At 31.9% G+C, this 24448-nt stretch overlaps 2 protein-coding genes across 3 annotated transcripts in view; one reads left to right on the top strand and one right to left on the bottom strand.

Annotated features, from left to right (window-relative positions):
- The first annotated feature begins 3144 nt into the window (after nt 1–3144).
- LOC139497609 (uncharacterized) lies at nt 3145–4773 on the top strand. Its single transcript, XM_071285843.1, has one exon. It carries the CDS (start codon nt 3145–3147, stop codon nt 4771–4773), a length of 1629 nt encoding a protein of 542 aa, XP_071141944.1.
- A 1566-nt stretch (nt 4774–6339) lies between these two features.
- Nucleotides 6340–24448, bottom strand: part of LOC139498408 (MAM and LDL-receptor class A domain-containing protein 1-like) — a 62877-nt gene continuing 44768 nt past the window's right edge. The window contains exons 27-46 of one of the 2 annotated variants that reach the window (XM_071286787.1): nt 23677–23803; nt 23062–23252; nt 21657–21738; nt 21099–21221; nt 20294–20394; nt 19520–19652; nt 18847–19022; nt 18487–18565; nt 17939–18067; nt 16971–17077; nt 15978–16110; nt 15379–15551; nt 14645–14723; nt 13970–14089; nt 12857–12874; nt 10901–11007; nt 10015–10150; nt 8259–8431; nt 7384–7462; nt 6340–6537 (exon numbers count right to left, since the gene is read on the bottom strand). In XM_071286787.1, coding sequence (XP_071142888.1) covers nt 6533–6537; nt 7384–7462; nt 8259–8431; nt 10015–10150; nt 10901–11007; nt 12857–12874; nt 13970–14089; nt 14645–14723; nt 15379–15551; nt 15978–16110; nt 16971–17077; nt 17939–18067; nt 18487–18565; nt 18847–19022; nt 19520–19652; nt 20294–20394; nt 21099–21221; nt 21657–21738; nt 23062–23252; nt 23677–23803 — 2271 coding nt within the window. In that variant the 3' untranslated portion in view covers nt 6340–6532. The remainder of the gene's footprint in view (nt 6538–7383; nt 7463–8258; nt 8432–10014; nt 10151–10900; nt 11008–12856; nt 12875–13969; nt 14090–14644; nt 14724–15378; nt 15552–15977; nt 16111–16970; nt 17078–17938; nt 18068–18486; nt 18566–18846; nt 19023–19519; nt 19653–20293; nt 20395–21098; nt 21222–21656; nt 21739–23061; nt 23253–23676; nt 23804–24448) is intronic. The other variant, XM_071286789.1, reaches the window with a different exon arrangement.

Raw genomic sequence — 24448 nt, 5'->3', positions numbered from 1 at the left:
TATGTTATTCGTTGAACATTAATTTTCGATTAAGATTGCAATTGATATCCAACGATTATAATGAATCCACAGTATTTCATATTGTTGAAAACGTTCCTTAACAAACCTATATAGAAATAAAACGACTTAATTAAACATGTTAAATGTAGTTATTTAAATACGTATGATTTTTAATTACCTTTACCTAATTTTTGACGTTGGTGTACTGTATGTTCAGGAATTTCCCTTTTAAGCAGTTTTATGTTGTTGTTGCTCTAATATATATAATGTTTAGAAATTAGTAAATACCATAATAATGTTTTCTTAAATTAACTTGTGATAATGATTTACGCATTACTGGTGTTTCTTGAATAACAGACAAATAGTACGCTTCAAACAAAAAAGTTTCGAAAGCCATGAAAATATAGACTCTAGAAAATTGACCACGAAAGCACAGACAAAAAATGTAAAATGTACACTTTTACTAACCCCACACAAAAGAAGGACTGCGGTATAAAGAAATATAGTTTTTTTATTAGTCTCAGTTAAACACTTACTGAGCGTAATGTATAAATTCACATTCATGTTCAGTCAGATTGTAGCTACGTGTAGAAAGAGTCCCGCGATTTTTGCATAATAAGAACCTTAGCAAAAACTCTTTTCCATCCGGTTTCACCCAATATTGCAAGACCGACCTAGTGTTGATTGTTTATTTGTCCTCATCCTAAAAAAGTATGACATATGTCAATGTATATGACACACATTAAGCACGCCAATTGTCGTAATTTTATTTTATAATACATGATTTAATTTTACCAAAAAACAAGAATGATATCCCTAAACACCTGTAATTCTAGTTTCGATTATGTGAATGGATTATGTAACAGTTACTACCGTTTGTCCCCTTAATCGTTTCTTCTCTGATGGCATCACTTGCCCAGAAATCAACATTTCTGTGTTAACATGAATAAATATAAATATGGTTAGAATTTCGGGCGTTTAATCCAATGATTTGTGTGTAGCAAATGTCACACTTTTAATTGAATACAAAACGTTAACTCTAGGCATAGATCACTTTAGCTGCATTTGAAAAACCTTTAGGAAAGTTGGGTTCCCAATGCTCTTCAACTGCGTACTTTATTTTACCTTTTTAACATGTTTGAATCACTGGTGAGTTTTTTTTTTGTAGACAAAACATGAAATGGCGTACAAAATTTGAATCAGGTACCTCTGATGTTTTTTACCATAATTTTAAACTGATTTCCTGCGATAGCTGTTGTAAAGGGAAGGAATGATACACTTAGTTCAGATGTGTTCATTTCAATATGTTCATAACGTTATTGATGTTGAACGATTACAACTGATATTTGGTTCGGAAGAACTATGTTCAATAAACAAAAGACTTTATAAATTTCGGAGGATTTTTCTTTATCTACCTAAATAGTATACCGAATCCTCTCATCCAAATAAAAAACAAACCAACACAAACAAAATAACTACATTGTTAATAAAGTAATATATAAAAAAAATGTTAAAAATGGAACTACATTACAGATCATTTTCAATTTGTTAATTTAGTTCTACGTTTCAATTCATACAAAAATAACATTTAGTGAATTTTGAGGTATATAATAGTCGTCATTTGCAAAAATCATTGTTTTAATTTTTCTGCGCAATTCATGCAATTGACATAATCAATAGATATATAGATCACATCTTAAGTTACGTTCGTACACCAGTCTTTTTCAATTCATGAATTTGATTTATGAGTTTCAATCTATTAAACTGCAGAGAAGGACCTCAAATGATTTACATGCTAATGTAAATAGTAACTGACGTCACGGCACATATACGGTAGTAAACACATCAGTTTTTATACCCCAATAAAAGAAAAGTGGGACTATTACCTAGTACTATCTTTCAACAAATACGATTTTAATTTTCATTGGTACAACTAAACATAATAACTTCATATTTGGTAAGCAGCTAGATAGTGAAAAGTATAAGCACTTTTTTGTTAGAAATCTTCTTCCTGATATTTAAAATGTTAATGTCAAATTACAAGTTGATGTATTATAATCATGATAAATCACATTCTGGTGCTATTTTATCATTTTTCTTATCCCAGGCATAGATTACCTTAGCCGTATTTGGCACAATTTGTCACAATTTGTTGGAATTTTGGATGCTCAATGCTCTTCAACTTTGTACTTGTTTGGCTTTATAAATATTTTGATATGTGCATCACTGATGAGTCGTATGTAGGCGATCGCGCGTCTGGCGTACTAAATTAAAATCCTGGTACCTTTGATAACTATTAAATAAAAGACAGGCGGAAGGTACAAAGGGATCAGTCTTAAAAGTCTTAAAACGAAAACCGCCAAAAGACATTCAACCGTTTTTAACACACAATACAAAAAATAAATACCGAGCAATACAACCCAACCAACAGGGGTTCGTCTTAGGTCTACATGTAGAATAAGCAGATATCAATTCCCTGTATCAAAATTGAAAAAGGACGAAGCTTAATCGGATTAGGAAGCACTCTTGTTTAAAAAAATATTTAATCATCAATCATAGATTACATTTTTATCAACTATATTGCTAAGTTTTCTTTAGATGTGTCTTTGTTTTTATATTTACTCGCATGTTTTTCTTTTAAAACAAATATGTCTTAGGTTTTTTAATCTTTTACAAATACATCTTGCTCACATACTTGATTATTTATTAAATAAATGTGAATTGTTATTAGTGCTAAAGCTTATGTGGGTGGACATGACTCTAATCTTAATTGACGAAGATTGTCTGTTTTCCTACCGAAGGTTGGTGGTTTTCTCCGGGGACTCCAGCTTCATGAGCTTCTTCTGCCAATAAAAACTGACCACCATGAAAAAGCACAAAAGTGTTGAAAGTAGCGGTAATGTGCATACTATGCTTTATGCATTTAGGAATAGTTGTATTTTTGCAGGTGTTTCCATCATTAAATTTTCCGAGGTTTACTTTTACCTACGAAATCCATGAAAATTGCTTTTCCATGAACAAGTTATAAAAGTCATCCATGTTTAATAAGGCTATCTGCGCTTAATCTAACTGAATGCTATCTATCAAAATATGTGATAATATAAAAGGTAATAGTAAAGTTCCATTATTATGTTTACAGTCACTATGTCTACAATATCAGTGCCAGTGTGCGACCTGCATGGACAAGAAGAAGTCCGTTTTTATTGTAAAGATTGCAATATTACGTTGTGTGACGATTGTATAACCGGGCCACATAAGAATCATGACTTCATAAAACTGAAGGAATTTGGGACACAGAAAAAAGACAGTTTATCAAAAATATTGACAGCTGCGAAAGAATCCAAAATTCCGGAAACTCGTGCTGCTGTAATGAAGGCTGAGGAAGGCAAGATTGAATTTCAGAAATCAATAGAACAGCAAATTGTATTGATAAATTCTACGCGGGAAACAATAAATCTTACGTTAGATAAATTACAGAAACAGTTAGTTGAAAGTTTTCAGAATGAGAACAAAGCTGCCGTTGATGAATTTGAAAGATTTGTCACGAGGCAAAACAAACGTATAGTAGAAATAGAGGCTATAATAGAAAATGTTGAATCCAAGGGAACTAATTTGCTTGATACAGATGTGGCTTTGTATCATGTAACATTAGATAAGCTTTGTGAATTTGATCCTTATTATGACACAGTCCCTAATATACAACATCCAGTCTACCAGTTTACTAAGGAAATTGCTACCAGGAACAAGTTACAACATATTATGGGTCAGATGGACTGCGGAACATATGACGTCGTGCAACCTATTAAAGAAGAAACGATTCCTAAAACGGTAATGGACAGTCCAATTGAACAGTCTGTTGAAGACAATTCAAGCGATTTTTATTGTTCCGCAACACAAGAAAATAAGAAACATTTTCAAATATTGCGAACTATCTCCACTACAGAAAAATCGGAATCGTTTATTGTTCCAAAGCATGATAGGTTTTCGGCATGGCTGATAGACAACAACGTCACAGAAATCGATTGTAGTGCTGAAGAAACAAAGTTTGAAATGGTTAAAACATTGAATGAAAAACCAGCCTCAGTGTGTACAGATGGTAAAAGTAACCTTCTTTTAGGATTTAAACAAAAGAAAGCTTTAAAGCAATTGCAAACAACAACATCGAAATTCCTTCGCAGATCATCCTATAATTTTGTTGCAGACATAAACTATGGCGATTTAAAATTATGTTGCATATCAAAAGCTGTAACGACAGATGAAATTATTTTATGTCTTTATGACACAATGTCAAGTGATGCCGGCTCGTATGTAGTTCAATGGCATAGAAGCGGAAATAAAATTGCATCAAGAAAGCTCTCGTTATTATCCATAACAAGTGAAATTGTCAATCCTGTACAAATATGCGAACAAAAGGATAAACTGATTTGTGTGCTTTGTCGTCCAGACAACGATTCGTGGGTTCTTGTCGTAGACATAACTGGACAGATTCAGACAAGATTTCCAAAATTGGGCGTGCAAGAAAGTTTCAACATTGTCGGTGCTGGATTTATGACTGACGGCACAATCACCATTTCCTGCCAAGAAAGATGTGAGCAATGCATATTTAATTTAGAAGGCAAATGCTTTCAGAAAGATAAACTTGACAAAAACCCAACATGTTGCTCCGTAGATGAGCAGGACAATATATGGATTGGATTTGATGATGGGACTGTTCAAATTGCTAGTTATGTTAGCGGTTTAAGTTCGTCGAGTGAAATCAAAACACAGCTGTAAATCTAATGTTCATTTTTTTTCTGATTACTCTAATGCAAATTTTATCCATTATTACCTTTATGTATATGTATGAGGTAATGATAATTAATAGCTAAAAATTTGTTAATTTCCAAAATCTGATTATATCACGTGGAGAAATCCCCCTCTACCCAAATAATTAAGAAGGGAAAATGTAACAGGTCAATTTGCCATATTCGGCTTGTAAATCGTATGAACTAAACAATTTCTAAACATGACATATAACATTTATTAACCTTTGCTACGAGTTAAAACAATATTGTCTTTATAACGATTGAATGGCAATTTTAAAGATTGACTTCGAATGGAAAGAAGTCGTAAGTTCATGACGAAGCAAAATATAAAATAGAAATATATTAATTCTTAACAGTAAAAATAATATTTTAAACCTATGAAAAGTGCTAAATATATAATTCTTAAAATCTAAATATAGAATATGATATTTGGATGTGTATATTGCCAAATGTCAATCCCGCAAGCATGCGTTATATTGGTGTCATGCCGTCAATCAACAACTATGTCATCCCCCCCCCCCAAAAAAAAAATGCTAATGAGGTTTGATCATGACAAATATTAGCAATCAAGTCATCAAGCGTATACAAACAAACCATACCAGTTTAGTCATATTTAATCGACCGAAGCTTCATATTTCGTTCATTTTCTGTATTTTGCTTAATTAAGTAACAATAGCCGATATTTTCTATTTTTAGTTGTCACTTTTTTTTATTGTTTTGATTCAATCACCGACACAAGTGTAGCACAACGAGTGCTCTTTAAAAAACAACAGGATCTGATTGTTTTCCTGAGCACATGATATCGACCCAAGTGATCAGAAGAGTTCGAGTTTCTTATACTTTGACTTCCTCTAATACATTTAAATGACTAAGATTTGACATTTAATACATGTTATGTTGATATATTGCGGATGAGTGATTATAGTTTACCGGTATAATACCATCCGTTTGTTTTTTTTTTACTTTACCGGAAAGAAAGTTAAAATATTGTTAATGATAGTTTTTTTTGGAAGCCCGTCATACTCAAAGTACTGTTTTCATTTTCAGTTATAAAAGATTTGAGCAAAAACTTAACTTTCTCGAAGCAAACAAACTTTTTCTAGCGAGCGACTCTATTCTTGTTAGTCATTCCTCACTCTAATATATAATTATAGATACAAGAAGATGTGGTATGAGTGCTAATGAGACGACTCTCCATTCAAATCACAATTTTAAAAAGTAAACCATTATATGTCAAAGTACAGCTTTCAACACGGAGCATTGGCTCACACAGAACAACAATATGTACTGGGCCCAAAAATAACTTGTGCAAAACCATTCAAACAGAAAACTATAGGTCAAATCTATACATAAATAAGAGAAATGAGAAACACTTAGGAACCACACCAACAAACGGCAATCACTGAACATCAGTTCCCTGACTTAGGACAGGTGCAAACAAATGCAGCGGGTTTCAACTATATAACAAGATGTGACTATTAGTAATCAACAGTCAAGCAATCTTTCAAACATAAATGTGAATAAAACTAATCGATGCATTGTAGAGTACAGCTTTAATAAGATTTTGAACAATTGTTTACTGCAAACAAATTGTTAAAATCATAATTGACAATCATTTAAAAACACATAAAAAGTCATATTTATGTAAATTGCACAAATAAATTATTGTAAATTAAAAATGTCTCGGTTGTCCATCGTTCATGTTGTCGTTTTCTTCTTATATATAATTAACCTGAAAAATATAAGATAAACTATTCATGTTGATACACAAAATATATTACATTTGCACGCAAAAAATAACAGATGATTCAGAAATGCAACACTCTCAGATAGATAAAGCATACCCTTTTGCTGAATTGAAGGAGAAAGTGATGTATAAATACGTCTGCGCAAGAATTTGAGTTTACTTATAGAAACTTTCACAATCTCTTTCTAGAATACACTAAACCTTAAGAAAATATCATTGATATTTGGTTTTAGGTAAGTCCACTAAAAGTTTGAATACTATGGATTCTTTCGATTTCGTGGGGTATCAATTTTTATAAGTTGTATGCAGACATTTTTATCTCAATACACGAAAATTGATACCAACGAAAATAAATAAAACCAAAGTAATAAGTTTTGCAGACTTAATTCAGTGGTTACCAGAAAAAAATCAGTTAATTTGGCATGAGTGTTTTGGTTTATGTAGACGATTCAGTTGTTTATATTCAAAGTTCTGTTATTGTAATTATATCATCGCTTTGAAAATTGATGAAACAATAATCAAACGCATGCACTTCACCACATGTGAAAAGATTTTTAGAACCAATCAATAGTGTGATGGATTTTTTATTTTATTTGATTTCACCATCTTATTCAAGGAACAGGATGTTGGAATGCAAACTTCCAATGGTTTCAATAGAATAATTCAATTGAGCAATTTGCCTTTGTCCTGTAGTACCCTAAACCACCTTCCATTACGTCAGCTTTATTCTATTTTTGCACTTAAAATACTGATAAATCATTCTCCTTTCTAATATGACTCAGCAATATTGTTTTACCCTGTAAATAAACTATTAGTCAACTATATACTTACATTGTCCTTCTGTCAGGATCATATGGTCAATTGCTATGTCTCCTTTAGAAGTGCTGCCTATATATCCTATTATTGAAATCTGTAAAACATTATGACAACTTGAACATTTAACATACTGATGTAAAATGAGTAAACTAAAGTTCCTGTGAAAACAATACATTAGCAGAACATTCATTTACTGACTTTGACATGGATTATAAGACTACAATTGAAACCTATAGAATTAAACAATAGCAAAAGCATAAAACAGTTATCATGCTCTCAGATTTCAAAGCATGGTTATTAGTATACAAAACATCTTTATCTAAATAGTAGTATTGTGTCTGTCGCTTGTCTCAACCAATTCCTGATGCTGACCATACAACATATGAAGTGTCGATTTTGGTCGTAAATCAGGACATTGTAATTCGTTCGCATACTTGATAAATGTTATTCTAGACATATTTTGTAAGCATTGAAATCGAATAAATATTTATAAACAAGATCTACAGTCATGTCCTAGTATTATATCGTGATATATAAAAAAAATATGAAACGTGCTTCGGCGAATGCAGGTAATACAGCATTATCTTTTTAAAATTACTAAAACCAGACATATTTAAAAAAATAGTTAAGTCATCCAAATGCCTTCAATATTAAATTACAGAAAAGATCAATTTTTTTATGATGAAAGAAAAAGTCTTCAGACACACAGTAACATGTTGTAGAGTTATATGTTTTTTTCTTCAAATCATTCAATCTCCTTCAAAACAAAATTAGAAAACTGATATATCGCATGGTGAACCATAAGATAATTTTGAAAATGTGTCGTATTATATACTCAACCAAAGATACGACATTGGACAAGAATGTTTATGAACACAATATGTACTTACTATTGGGTCCGAAATCTGCGGTATGTTGATATTGGCGCTAAACCAATCATCCCCTTGGTGTCCTATATATGACGCCTCACCATACCAACTACCAATACGTTCTTCAGCTGAAATAACTAATTCTCCAGGTTGTCCCCTCATATTGATAGACAACGAAAGACAATATGCAGAATCTAAAATAAAATTAAAAAAATGTGTATTTTTTGTATGCAACATTCATTATACAGTTAAGAAATAATTCATGGGGGCTTGCATATATCGTGATTTTACCCTGAGCGATATCGAGGAGTAAAATATCGGCATAAATAGACAACCCGTGGTAAAATCATGATATATTCAAGACCCCATGAATTATTTCGATTCTAATAGGTCAAATACGGCAAAAGTTTTGGATTATAGCACTCTAGGTGAATGCATTATTTGCCGTTCCCATAAATAAAAGCACTATTAATTTGACGTAAAAGAACGGAGCAAACTGAATATGTGACATGCTAAAACTATTTATAATAAAATAATTAGATGGGTTTGGATGAATCTTAATGACAATTATAACTATATGTCTTATAAGTATACAACAAATAGCTTATATAACAAATTTTAGCATCGTTTGTTTACGTTTCCTTGTTTGTGATGATTTAAGGTTTCACAAGCGTGTATTTTCCCGATAAATACTGATATTTTGACGTCAAATTTCTATGATAAGATACAATAAAGGTTACTGTAAAAAAAAAAAAACCCTTGCGAATCAAAAGAGTGAGACCGGCTTCATTGAAAGGGCTAACTTTTGCCTTATACATACATCAACCACTATGCGCTTTGATGTTCATTCGAAATGCCCAGTTACGCAGAAAGGACACAATCAATTAAAAAGTATACAACTAAACTTATAGCTAAAGGCCGCCTTTGGCGTTATTAAGACGAGAGACGAGACACAGACATAATATTTGTCCACCAACTCGTGATGGGGATTGTAGAACTTCTGTAATTTCGATTTAAGTGTTTATTCTTAGTTGGAGGAGTTAAAGTGAGGGGACACACAATTTTTATCGATGTCCTCATAATGTGGATATTTCTTCTTCTTCTTCCGAATACGGGAGTAGACTCCTGGGTAGGAGTGTAAAACTTCCCGGAACTTGTGCGCTATGTACATATACGGACTTAATTTAAAATTAATATAAAAAAGAAAAATAGTTAACAATAACATGTAATTATACATTATGTACAGTGGCTTGGTAGTTTAATAAGTTGTTGTGGGTCCTTCAAATGTTAGAGTGGATATGCCACTTTTGAAGGATTCCAGTGTGTCAGACATACCTTTTGCTTCAAGTAGTGAATTCCAGTCAGAAATAGTGCGAGAATGAAATAAAATTTCTTTTTTTGTTGATATTTGCCTTAATTTATGTTTCCCTTTAGTACGTCTATCAGATATTGTCAAATTGTCCTATTGAACTTCAACTAACCCTCAATGTATTTTATATAGCATAGTTCTTAACTTAACAGAATGTAAAAATTCATTTTTCTACATACAAGAACTTATAATATTTACGTGGTCGTTTTCTTTTCGCGAGGAAAATAAAATTTGTTAAAAGTTGTTATCCACCAAATGTGCTTCGTTGCACGTATTTTACCGGTTCAAAGCTGATTTAATTGATAAGGTTTTAAACCATGTCTTCTGAACGATTTTAGATAGGGCGTATTCAATGAACAAAACCACAGAAAAAACATGTCATGCAAACTCAAATCCTATAAATATTACCTTTGAGTCTATAGTTGATAGTATCCATAACTGCAAAATCACTTTCATTCCGAGGAGAGGATGCCTCTGTATACATGTAGTAGGATCCAGATTCGGCCCCATTAATTGGTCCTGTATTAACACTTGAAGTCGTACCCTATTTATAGATATAATCTTTATTGTGAAATTATACCCATAAGGGTCAAAGCAATATAAACATTGCAAACAATACAATGGAAATACTAAAGAACATATCTAAATTAACAAATTCATGTAAACACACAATTATAAACCGGTCTGACATTGGTCTGACCCACTCAGTTCTAAAGACTGCTTAATGAAGTCTCCAATATGACAACAAGTGCAGGAGTGGGGTTTAGAATGTGTTTTATTTTATTAAATGCATGGAGATGCTGAAATAAAGAAAATGAACTGCAAGTAAGCTTTTCTTGTTGTTAGACATGTATTATTGTATGAACCAAAGAATATTATTTCAAAATGCTTAGTAGCATTATATTGTGTTAACCAAGTATCATGGTTATATTGAAATGATATGGTTTTGTTTTCTTTTTCAAAAGTGTTTAGTAGGTTTTATTCTGTGTGCACCACATTTTTTATATGATTTCTCCATAAAACAAATATCACAGTCATTCCTTAAAGAACATATAAGAATTAACTCTATAATCAATAAACGTTTGTCTGAAATCATTGACGTAAGTTAATATTTTACGATAGCCAGAACACCTTCCATGACAAAAAAGAATACAAATTCACTAAGATAACTTATGATAATATTTTCTTACATTAAAGGACATTTTCTACTTGCAACAAAAAGAAGATATGGTATGATTACATGCCAATTAGATGATGGTAGCATAACAACATATATGGATGAATTTGAACTCACAGTTCGTCTTCTCCAATCAAAATCATCGTAAGATAAAGAATTTTCAAATATACAACCAACTTCATTGTCCTCGAAATCACATGCCATAGATGTCTCTAATCTTTTGTCTGCAATAAAAGAATGTAAAATTCAAAATTTTTAAATGACAAATATAGTATATTCATAATAAATTCTTTCTATTCCCTGTAATATCATTTGATGAGTTGGGATTCTATGTTACTGTTTTCTATATATGTTTGAGTTTGTTTTTGTAACAGTTCAGTATTACAGTTAATCTGTTGTTTTTCTTTTATAGTTGATGTGTTTCCCTCGACCACCACCAAATCTCGTATAATACGATATTTATCCACTCTCGACAGTTAAATTTTAAATATTTAAAACGGTCGGCAAGCCTCGCGTTTTAAATTTGAACATTTAACTGTCTCGAGTGGATAGATATTGCATCACACTTGATACAGTGATAGAATCTATATGTATCATGATGGTGAGAGATGCTCATAAAGCACAACTGAAGCGACACTTTTTGTCGGGTTAACTCTAGTAAATTTCTCGTTCAGTCACCAAGACAATGTGTTGAAGAAATGAACCAGTAAGCGGTACCGAAACGTGGAAAATGAACTCATCAGTTTTCTAATCAGATTTATCTAGAAATACGTTCGAAAGCTTAGGAAACTGAAAATTAGAAAACAAATTAATTGGGAAATAATGGGTAATGGAAACTAAAATGGAAATAATAAGGATTACTATAGAAGTGGCAAAGCAATTTAATGTTAAAAGAAAACAACCAAAGGAGTGAGAAAAAAGATTGGATAATACTACAGGAAACGATCCTTCCAATAGTGAAAACGAATTAAATAATTACATAATTTGAAAGCTAAAATTCCAGATTTTTACGACAAAAAAAGCCGAAGCAGCCAGAATAAGGTCTAAGGTTGATTGGTAAAGACAGATGAAAAATCAACAGAAACTCGATAATAAGAGGGGCGAGGAAAAACTAATCACTAGAATAAAGGCTTCAGATGGGAGGTATAAAGATGATAAGGAATCTATTCTAGAAAAACAAGTAGCATTCTACAAACAATTATTTTACGACCTAGGGGTGCATAGGGATGTTGCAGAAAATAAATAGCAAAATATATGTTATATATTCTGCAAGCAGAACCACTTGCTGCATCAATATGAAACTTAGAAATAAAGAGTTATCATTTGTGCCCAAAATTGTGTCTTAAAGATACTCGATGCTTTAAGGAAAGTAATACAACTCCAAATAGTCAGTTTAATGGGGATTTACATATTGGGATGGAACTACAATGGGCAGATATGTGGGACAATTTGAATAAGAATTAAGCTAAAAGGAAGGCAAACAATGGAAGATAATTCATGAGATATAATTTACTCGACATAAAAATACAAAAAAAAATAATCGCTAAAACGAAAATTGTCAATTTTGTAATGAAAACAATTCACTATTTTACCTTTTTTATATACTGTAAAATGTTGGAAGATGTTTGGCGGGAAATTTTTGCAATTTGTTAAATTGAGTATAATGTGTCATAAACGCAGAAATATGTTATTTTCAAATTGTATTTACATGGATTTAGGAACATAGCAAACCATCAAATGAACGGGATAACAAAATTGAGAATTTTGAATAAGACAAAACATGAAAAGGATTCTTTTGTTTAAATCTCTAAAATAACATTCGAACAATGAAACTTTCTTTGCTAAATGTGAGACATTTTGAAGAGAACTTAATATTTTTGTGTGATCAGGGTAGTGTAATTACCACTTCAATACTTAATAAAACATCAATAATATTGCTATCAACTTCCCCTTTAAACTATGCATTTTCCTATTGTGTATATAAGCCCCGGGATATAAGCAATGTCTATTGTATACTTATAACAAAGACAATTTATGTCAACATGTACATATCATAAGCAAGTATTTACTCACCATATCTTTTAATAACTCCTTTTCAGAAAACAAAATAATAAATCCTACTTTTTAAATGAATTTTAACAAGAAGCACGTGGCAAAAGATCACTCTACCGGAATGTAATAGAAATTAGCATATCAAAAGAACTGAATGAAGTGCTATAAAATTGAAACTGCTTAATATATATTTATACAATGTTTATAAGTTGCTCCTGTGAGAAAACATATATAGGTATCATGAATACGTTAAACAAATGAATATATATGGTGTGAGGTGTAAATATATAGATATATTATAATTATATGGATACATGTTTGTTATTTAAGAGAGAACTGTATTGTATTTGAAGCTTTAAGGACGTCCATCGGTAGTTCTACTGTCGCAAATTTAGTTTACCTGGCGACGCGGAGCGGAGACAGGTAAACGGGTATTTGCGACAGTAAAACTACCGATGGACGTCCGCAAAGCTTCAAATACAATACAGTTATCTCTATTCTAATGCAAAACAAGTTCATAATTAAATTTTAATCATTATTCAGTATAAAATCTTCATTAAAGAAAATTCCGCGAAAAGATGTTATCTTCTTTGGTCCCTACACTAGGTGACGTCATAGGTATGCTTCCGGCGTCAAACATAAACACCGGGCGTTTTCTGGCTTCTGTACCGCTTCAGAATGTAATAAAATTTCATAAAAAGAAGATTTTTAGGCGCAACAAATGAGTTTTTTGTTTATTATTGTAGAAATAACATGTCAATACATTCCGAAATTCAAAATGTCGGCTTCCTTAGTTACAGACAAGGAGATAGAGAATTTTACGCTTGCTGTCATCCAATCAGAACAATTGTTACAAAATAATTGCATTAGAATTATAGTTGGAGTTTGTTGTTCCTCATTTGCATTTCCCCCGACACATGAGACTGAAAATTTTGGACCTCATTAGTTGCTTCCCTGGACAACTTAGGGATGACATTACAGGTAAAAATTATTAAAATATATATTAAAAAAATATAATACGCTCTAATTTTGTACCATTATGAAATGAGAAACATTGATTGATTATGTTGAAAATATGTACATAACAATCACTGTTATAAAACCCTCACATCAGTGTAAGAAGTTGACGTATACCTGTTAACTGACATTCGGAACCAGTAAATTCTGATTTACAACTACATTGATAAGTGCCGTCCTGGTTCCCTGTACATATACCACCATTTTGACAAGGAAAGCTGCCACATGGAGATGAACCTGATATTTGATAAAAAAAAAGTATGATTATGTAGGAACAATTGTTTGCACAATTGTTTTTTTAAAGTGATAAAGTCGTTGACATAAATATTCAAATTTATTTTACGAAACAATATTTATTGTTAAAGTTTGCACTTTTTTTTATTACAGCTGTTTCTCAAACCACGCCTCTTTTGGGAAGATTTAGAATATTCATAGTTCCCAGTTATGATCTGTAGGTTCCATCTCATAGAGACATAACTTGGGAAAGTTACCAGAAAATATACATATGAATATTGTTTATATTGAAATCAATGGTAACCCTACAGTTGAGGTAGGAAAAGTTTAGAAATTAAGTGTAAGTTAAACTTATAGAAGTTTGGGGTATATAAACGCACAGCCCTATATTTTGACCTTTGAAAAAAAATAGTAGTGCATATGAACTTTCCATTCCAGGATATAATTTTTTTCAAAACTTCATAGCAAAAGTGGTACAGTTTTAGCCGTAAAGGGAGTTCCTTTGGAAGAATGCATTGTCAATATTAACAGAAATGCTAGTTATTAACATGTACTTACAAAGTCCCTTCTGTAGAGTGATCAAGTCCAGCCCAATGTCTCCTTTACTGGTAGGTCCTCTTATACCTTTTATTGAGATCTAAAATATGGATAACTCTTAAATAAGATGAACAGACAGGTTTAAACTGTAATCATAGGGTGCTACATATAATTATAATCGAAGAGCAAAATCAAACTGAACTAACTCGTCACCATCAAGTCATTTTGTGACCGTAGTCAATTGTATTTGACATATATTGAATTGTATACAAGGGTATTATACCTTCATCCTGGTCAACCCACTTTATAGATGCTAATTATCACTTAACTAGTATAAATATTTGTTTATGTGCCAGCTGAAGGACACCTCGGGGTGCGGGGGTTTCTCGCTACATTAAAGACCCATTGGTGGCTTTCGGCTGTTGTCTGCTCTATTGTCAGGTTGTTGTAGCTTTGGCACATTCTCTATTTTACCTAGTATTTTGTTGGTTTATGTAATGATTATGCATGACTTACTTGTAATTTGTCATTATTACCTTTAAGTCTTACAAACACAAAATAATATTTCTGGGAAATTTACATCGTAATAGCGATAATAATTTTAGAATTTAACCGTTTCCTTTGAAAATGTATTGTACAGACCATAATTATAGATCATTGGAAATCATCAGTAATTATAAAGAGACTTCAAATGAAAATTTCGTAAAATCGCGATAAATAGCCACACAATGTGATATTTGATAAATGACGCTTACTACTGCATCTGAAAATTGCGGTATCTGAACAACGCTTGAGTGCCACTGCTCCCCCTGGTTTCCAGTCCAATTTTCAATTTGATTTTCACTGTTTCCTCTTTCACCTGCATTGATGACCAAGGAACCAGGCTCACTATACATGTGATAGTGATATTGCATACACAATGGTGAATCTGAAAGAAACAGATAAGTTAACAGACAAAGTATGAAATTATTTACAATAATAACAAATATAATAAACCATAGTATTTTTAAATAAAAAAATAGTTTTTATTGTCTAGGGTCAATTGATTATAAAAAAGTATATATTGGGATTTGTTATAATTTTCTAAACGTATGTACTTTTGCATTGAATTTCTTAAAATTTTAGCAAAATGTGTTTTCATTCAAGACTCAATTATTTGTTTTGTCTTACAAACATGTCATTCAAGCTTCTTTTTTCTAACAAACCAATAATTTTCATCTAATAAGCAGCAAATTTAGCGTCCCGTAAAGCGGATTATTTTCGGGGTTGTAAACTTTCTCGATTTTCATTGAATAAGATGAAAAAAATATTTGGTGGTGATTTCCTTTTGCGGATTAAAACCTTTCTACAATACCTGGCAGTTTGAATGTTGAGGAAGTAAAAGTTGCCACATCACCCGGCTGTCTGGGTGATGATGCTTCAGTGAAAGCGTAGTATTCTCCAGAGTATGCAACATTAGGGCCTGTACTGGAACTAAGAGTTTTCACCTAAAAATGTAAGACAAGCTCATAAATTGTGATTGAAAGCACAAATGTATGTTCATATGTATTATTTCTGTTACCAGGTATATAAATATTAAGTTGGCCAGATTTTTTGGTATTGATATTGAAGTTATTTTCCAAATTAAATTTTAAATGTTTTTTTTTTTGTTTTTTTTTTAAATTCAAGACAACCATAAACTCCATAACAATTTTTTGGCTAATGTTTTATGTCGTAATGGTAATTGTTTTGTTCTGCTTAGCATAAAGGTTTGAACCTATTTATTTCATACGATATTCAAACCACCTTGAAAATATAACGTGATATATAGAGTTTCTCATTGGTTTCCTCATGATGTAGGAAATATTCTATTGACACACATGAGATAAAGACTTGGGAACATGTCCCAGATAACAGAAGATACGGGGAAATATAGTATGTGTATTCAAAGTCCGATCTGGTACCTCAGTGAAGATTAGTTTTTGCATTTATTGGTTGACCTTTCTATGTATTGCCTGCCGCGGCACCTTTATATTGATCACTAGGCGCAATAAGTGAATTTTAAATTGATAAATTAATCATCGAAATTTAATATAATAAATTAATTTTAATTTGGTTTTGATTCTCATCATGGCACTAGTTTTATTCAATTTTAGCCCCATTATAACTAAAATGAGATGTATAATAAAAAAAACTTTCCCGAAGCAGAGAAGATGGAAGAAAAATAATAAATTAACAACATTGGACTCAACACCCCATAAACAAATGTTGGTCCTTGTTGACGTAATTTATGATAATTCGACGATCTCCGTATGTATGTTGAAAGATTACATTCAATTACATTAAATATTATGTACATTAATCTTACATTTGTTAGTGTCCAGTCAAAGTCATCTCCAGTTTGGGTATTAGTAAAAACACACTCATTTTCGCCTGTCGTAAATTCACATGTAAAGGTTATCCCTGTTGTGACGTCTAAAATAAGATAATGTATTTCTATACTTAAAGACAAAATATACAATATACAGTACAAGTAATTGATTACATGCGATCATCATTAAAATCAAATGTTTTGTAGTTATATAGTTGAAATGTGAAGTCAGTGATATAAAAACAAACTGGAATTGAATCACACATCAAAACAAAACGTAGTTGCGAAAAGAGTTTTTTTAAAGGTGGTTGAAATATATAATAATTATTTTCTTTTGATTTTTTTTCCAAATTATTGTTACAGTACTGTTTGTAATCTTATATTGCAAATTATCAAATGCTATCTCTTACACATAAAAAAGATGATGTGAATTGAGTGTCTATATTTGATAAAATTGCTATTTGGACACTGAATCATTTATAATGCTTAAATGACTAAATACATAAAAACAAGTCTTGAGAGTATATTCAATGAGTTTGTTTATTCACCCCTTTCTTTTAAACTGTATTTTGTAACACAGGAAATACATTCGAAAATGGCCGGCGAACAAACTAATCAATGATTGTAAATCCACGTGGTACAAAAAATATTTTTTTCGCATTAAATGGACAAAGCTCGAAGAGATCATATATATTTATCAATAAATCGGTAGAAATTACATTAAAAATCTTAAAACGGCTTACAAAGATTGTCCCATATAGTCAATCGGTCTTTCTAGGTAATTTCAGATTCTGGTAGACAAACATTTGAACTTATAAAATAAGACATCTGAAGTGAAGGCCGTACTTTGACCTATAATTGTTCAATTTTAACACATTGATGCTTGGATTCAGAGTTTTGCCATTGGCACTCATACCACATCTTCTTATATCTATCTGAATTAAAAAATGTTTCTGGCTTCTTACCTTGCAATTGGCATGTATCCCCTACCCACCCAGAGGTACACGAACATGTAAAGGTACCATCACTGTAGTTCGGGGAACACTGTCCGCCATTTACACATGGTGATTGCCCACAGGGATCTATGTTTGAACCTGTACAAGGTATTTATAAAACTTCATAATAAAATTATGATTTAGACATTAGAATAAGTGTACAATCTTTCTTTTAAAATAAAGCGTTTGCCTTTCATGAACAATTCTATTACTTCAAAACGTCACAAATGCCAATATTCTTATATTAACAGAGGGTGAATGGATCTTTAATAAAAACTGTCATAAAGTGTAAAGGTCACACAAACTAGAGGCTATATTATCGAAACCATATATATATACATATTGCTCTGTTAATTTACTATGTATTCAAATAAGCCGTTTTTGTTTTGAGATAGCGAATCACCGAATAAGTCCATAGTAGGTAATATGTGTTTTGTAGGTTGATCCTGTAACGAAATAAATTTAATGTCTTTGATTTGTTTTCAACATGCATTATTTGATCAATAAATTTTACTTACAAGGGCCTTTTGTAAGTAAAATATTATCCAGAGCTATATCTCCTTGCCAGCTTGATCCTCTAATACCTCTAACTGAAATCTGAAAAATAATGCTTAATTGATGTAATGCAAGTCTTAAAACCAAAAAAAGTGAAACATGATCTTTTAAAGAAAACACGAACTACAGAATACTAGAACAAACCATAGAACTGTCGACAAAGGTCATAACGACAAACTAAAAAAATAAATCACTGATAACCTGATAACCTGATAATTCACTATGTTTAAGATATAAAAAATAAGAAGATGATATGGTACGATTGCCAATGAGACAACCAAATGACGATGAATCATAAATCATTTATATATAAAACTCCTTACCACGAGATCGTCATACGGATTAATAATTGTTGTCTCTGTCTGTTGCCACAAATCCCCATGGTCACCAGTTCGAGTCAGAATTGAATTCATATTGCCATTCCTTTCACCAGCTGATACAACAAGACTGCCAGGATTCCCCAACATGTGAAAGGAAAATGACAAACAGAATGCGCCACCTACGATAAATCGTTGACATAAACGTGTATAACAAATAATGCAACATGATAATAGCGCTATAAAAATTGAGAATGAAAATGGGGAATGTGTCAAAGAGACAATAACCCAACCATAGAGCCTAAGGCACCAATGAGTCTTCAATGCAGCAAGAGACTCGCGCACTCGGAGCAGTCCTTCAGCAATCCCTATGTCTATTACCGATATACATCTTTAATGAGGTGATAATGAATTACGTCAGTTACCATTATTTTAGTTTATGTATTCCTGTTTTATATACATAACCTGTCGTATTCCTTATTATGACATTTTAAACGAGTGTGCATTTGATAGACAGCCGATAGATGCAAATCAGCAAACACTAATCCTTACATCACCTTATTGTAAGTATGTATTTTTGTATTATAACGTAATATTTTAAAATAATTTATGTTTCCTTTTTTAATATTGCTATGTTGTTTGTTTGTTTGTTTTTATTTTTATTTGAAAGACAACATACTTGGAAGTTTATATTTAGTTGTGTCCATGACTGCAACGTCGTCTTTAGCACTAGGTAGAGAGGCTTCCAGATACGTGTACTTCGTTCCAGAGGCAGCAGCAGTTGGCCCAGTACTACTACTTGGTGTAGATCCCTGTGTTGAAAAAAATACAATAAAAAGTAAAATTACAAAAATACTGAACTGTGAGGAAAATTAAAAATGGAAAGTTTCTAATCAATTGGCAAAATCAAAAGTTAGAACACATCAAACAAATGGATAACAACTGTCATATTCCTGACTTGGTAAAGGCATTTTCTTATTTAAAAAGATGATGGATTAAACCTGGTTTATAGCTAAGTAAACCTCTCACTTGTATGACAGTCGTATGAAATTACAAATCATAAGATATGTTTATCTATAAGATTATGCCATTTCTTCAAACACATGCTCTCTCAACTGTTGACGTCGGCCTTTATTTAGCCTTTTTACTTTTTTGATCGAGCGTCATTGATGAGTCTTTTATAGATGAAACGCTCATCTGGCGTAAATACAAGATTTAATCCTGTTATTTTTTTTAAAGAAATGGGTCTCAACTGATAGTTTCATATTATTTCGTTAATAAATTCTAGCCTCTGAAAAAAACCAACTATAGAAACATTGAATGTCTTTTATTTACACCGATTCGTCATTGACAAGGCCCTCTTTTACTTTTTAGTAGATTCCCATAATTGATTCTCAAAGTAAAGCAAAATTCTTGTTATTAAATAAAGAAAAGGCAAGTTGTTTTTACTTACTTGGATTGGACGCCAATCAAGATCATCCCCTTCCACGTTATTGAAAATGCAATTTGTATCTGCCTCATAATCACATAGAAAGTTGTCACTGTTAGACTTATCTTTAAATTGATAAAATTATATTCATGTATGATATTCATAACTGCAAAAAGTTAAAGTGATTCTCATCAGCATTGATATGATAACAGTCCTTCTTTGTTTTAGGAACAAACAACATAGTAAAATCAATATGTTTTCATGTCGCTCTCTATAAAGAAATGATTTTTTTCTTTTTTTCTTTCTATATTTGTATTGTTATCATGTGACAGTGACAGTGATGTCTCAATTGTGATAATTGTTTTGATTAATTTAACGACATGAGATTCATTTACTTACCTCCTCATGTCTGTACTTCGACTGAGGACTTCCAAAACCATCCTTTCTTCAGTATATTTTTTTTTTCTTTCTCAAAATTGTTTTGATGAAAGTGACAATCAGACATTACATGCATAAGACTAGTGTATTTTCGGTTAACAGATTGACGTGCATACACCACCTATGTATCTCAGTAAATGTTCAAACTCGAAATGGAATTTACCTTTTCAGAATTTTAAACACTATGGGTAAATGCATTGTTCGTAGTCCAAAATGAAAATTGACATGGCATCATTTGCGAATTTTTATTGTTTAGTACATCTCAATCCAAACACAAAGTTTTGTTGTACGCTTTTGAAAATATTGCATTAGTATCAGAAACGTCGAGTTAAACAAAAACAAAAAGGCAAACACTGTTAACAGTACGTGTATTATGATATCAATTACAAACCTATTACAGAACAGTCATTCTCTAGATAACCCTGGTTACAATCACATGAAAATGTACCACCAGTACTTGAACAAGTTCCACCCATATTACAAGGCTGACTGTAACATGGATCTACATTGTTACCTGTAAATTCAAAGCATTATTATTTTTTTCTTTTTTTTTTAATAAAAAAAAAATCAAAGGTATCAGGATTACATTGTTGTACGCAAGATGCGCGTTTAGTGTAAAAACGACTCACCAGTGACACTTAAATCAAAAAGTTAAAAATACTAAACAAAGGTACGAAGTTGAGGAGCATTGACGACCCAAAATTCAGAAACGTTTTACCAAATAAATCTAATCTAAATTTTTATAGAAAGTACGTGGGAAACCTTAAACAATTCATCAATATGATAGCTAATTAAGAAGTTAAATCAAATATAAGTAAAGACGTTGTGGCCAAATCAGAGTGATCAGGTTAAAAATAAAAAAAAGCATAACAAATACTGGTTTTAATCAATGCATATCATAATCTTTCTTTACTGCATACATGTGACAGAGTTGTTCCAGTAAACTTACTGCATGTCCCTTGGTGAACAGAAAGATCGTCCATAGCTATGTCACCATGAAGAGTGAATCCTTTTGATGCACTTATGATGAGCTGGAAGTGTAATGGTAATTCTGGATTAAATCTTGTATATTGAAAAAACACATTACAAATATAATTGTACAAAACAAAGCAAGCAAATTACAAGCCAATCAAAACAGTGGGGGACATTAACAGTTATTACCTATGTACTCCTCGTGCAAGCTTTCATATATAAATTCATTTTAGTGTCATTAGTTTTTTTTCAATGAATCAGATGATTGAAAAAATCTATGCATTGTTTGATTAAATGTCCCCGAACATATCTTTAATCTATATTATTCTATTTATTTCATTCCTTTAATGTTGCATGAATGACAACGTCATTTATCATGACAAGTACATGGAATTTAAGAAGCGAATGTTAGACCTCTATAAACTCTGCGCTATAATTTTAATTGGTATATTTTTATATATCTTTTAATGATATAATAGTCATAAACCATAGGAATGGCATGATACTTTACACTCTCATCATCTCTAAGATAATATAAAATATCATAAGTAAAACTACATACCCCAGAAATAATACTACTTATCACTATAACAGTAAAAATTAACAGCTAGTAAGTGTGTGTAATTATGTTTTTATTCAAAAAAGAGGATACATTTGAAATTGAACGATTTTAAACCTAATTGAAAAAAGGAATAATGTATCCAAGGACAAGAATGTCCCCGATCAAGCTTTGTTACAAAATTGGTACGGACGGAAAGACGGAATAAAATTAACGGTACCTATTTTCTTGCACCAGATGCGCATTTCGACAATACCTGTCTCTTCAGTGATGCTCGTGGCCAAAATATTTGATATCCAAAGCTTATATAAAAGATGAAGAGCTATAATCCAAAAGGTCCAAAAAGTATATCCAAATCCGTGAAAGGAATCAGAGCTTTGCATGAGGGAGATACATTCCTTAATCTATAATAATTTCTATCATTTTGTAACAGCAAATTTTAATAACACAAAAAATCCGTATTTTCATGCCAGTACCGAAGTACTGGCTACTGGGCTGGTGATACCCTCGGGGACAAATAGTCCACCAGCAGAGGCATCGACCCAGTGGTAGGAATTGACGGCCTGTTAAGGTTAACATCTAATTTATAATGTTTTGTTCATATATCTATATCAATACAATGGAATTTTATGGAACTGTCATATAAGTGAGATATTTAGCTAGCTATCAAACCACATTTAATCAACCATGTTTAACAAGTCAGGAACATGACAGTTCTTATCCATTTGTTTAATGTGTTTCATCTCTTGCCATTTGTTTTAGGACTTTCCGTTTTGGATGTCTGTCCGAGTTTGGTATTTTTGTTATTTTAACTTTTGAATACCTTTCGTCCAGTACTACCAGAGAAGTCTATAGCGGCTGTATACCATACATTTCCTTTATTGCCTGTTTTAGACAGCAGCACATTATCTATGACACTACCAGTACTACTGGTTCCTGTCCCAACAACCAAGTCTCCCATATATCCTTCTTTACCATACATATGATAAGCAAACGACAGACAATACACGGAACCTGCAAACATAGCATAACAAGTATAGTTAGATAAAATTTTCTATTTTTGAAGTCGAGCAGGTAATGATTGAATCTAGTATAGGATCTTATTAGGTGTGTTGAAGAATCATGGACGCAACTCTATGAGGGATCCATAGGTTTCCCTTCCACACTTGAATCCGTTTAAGGTAAAGCTGTAAATCTTATCAATGTACATCTCCACTGTTCCTCCTTATAATTACATATATAATGTTTTCTTAGCTAAATCGGAAAAGTCCGGATTACCATGTTGTAATACACTATGACCACAATAGAAAAACACACACAAACGACAGTAGCTGATGTCTTATTTCAGGTGCAAATTCAGTGACTATTTTAAAAATGGATCTTCTATAAAATAATTACTATTTTACTGATAGCTATTACGGTTTGGTCAAATATTTACCTTCAAACGAAATATCTGATACCAAACTTGCTTTATCTTCATTTGATTTTCCTGATACCTCTATATACGCATAGTTAGATCCTTCAAATGCTGAATTTGGTCCAGTATTAACAGACGAAGTAGGTCCCTAAAACAAAATAATAGAAATCATGAAAGATACCACGCTTATAGTATAGAAATATAAATTATTTTTCATCTCAGAAAAAAATCAAAACATAAGTGCAAATGAATAGAATATACTTAAAAACTGCCCTTAAAAGTAGTAAACAAATCAAGATTTTTAAAATCCAAAAACAGGAATAACGCAAGCCTAATGGCATTGGTAAATGGATTAGTTTATGAATTTAAAATTGATTTGAATGTTGACACATGCAAAATCCAAACTGCGTTGGACGGAAAAGAAATATTCAAAAGGAAACGCGCATCCCTATCGACACACCTGATGTTGCTACAGTGTCTTTTCTTGCAAATACTCTCTAGATTTCCTTTCGCATATACTCTTTTTATGCATATAACATGAATAATACATGGAACTTCAATGGCGGATCCAGAACATAAGGGAGGGCGTCGACTGACATAAGGAGGGAGCTCTACAGTCATGCCTCAGTTATTCCCTACACAACCAACCAAATTCCCATCAGCCCCCCTTGATCCGCCTTTGATGTTGGAGTCTTTTAATGGGACGACTTCCAAATCCAACCATTCAATTTAGAATGTATAAATCAAGCTTACAAACGAACGCTCTGGGATTCGCATCAGCTTCAACAATAAG

The sequence above is a fragment of the Mytilus edulis genome, chromosome 12, assembly GCF_963676685.1.
Source record: "Mytilus edulis chromosome 12, xbMytEdul2.2, whole genome shotgun sequence".
NCBI lineage: Eukaryota > Metazoa > Mollusca > Bivalvia > Mytilida > Mytilidae > Mytilus > Mytilus edulis.
Note: the sequence above shows the minus strand (reverse complement) of the source record. Positions and strands in the feature narration are given on the sequence as shown.

Coding starts and splice junctions, on each gene's coding strand:
- LOC139497609 (XM_071285843.1), top strand. CDS start 3,145: ATGTCTACAATATCAGTGCCAGTGTGCGACCTGCATGGACAAGAAGAA.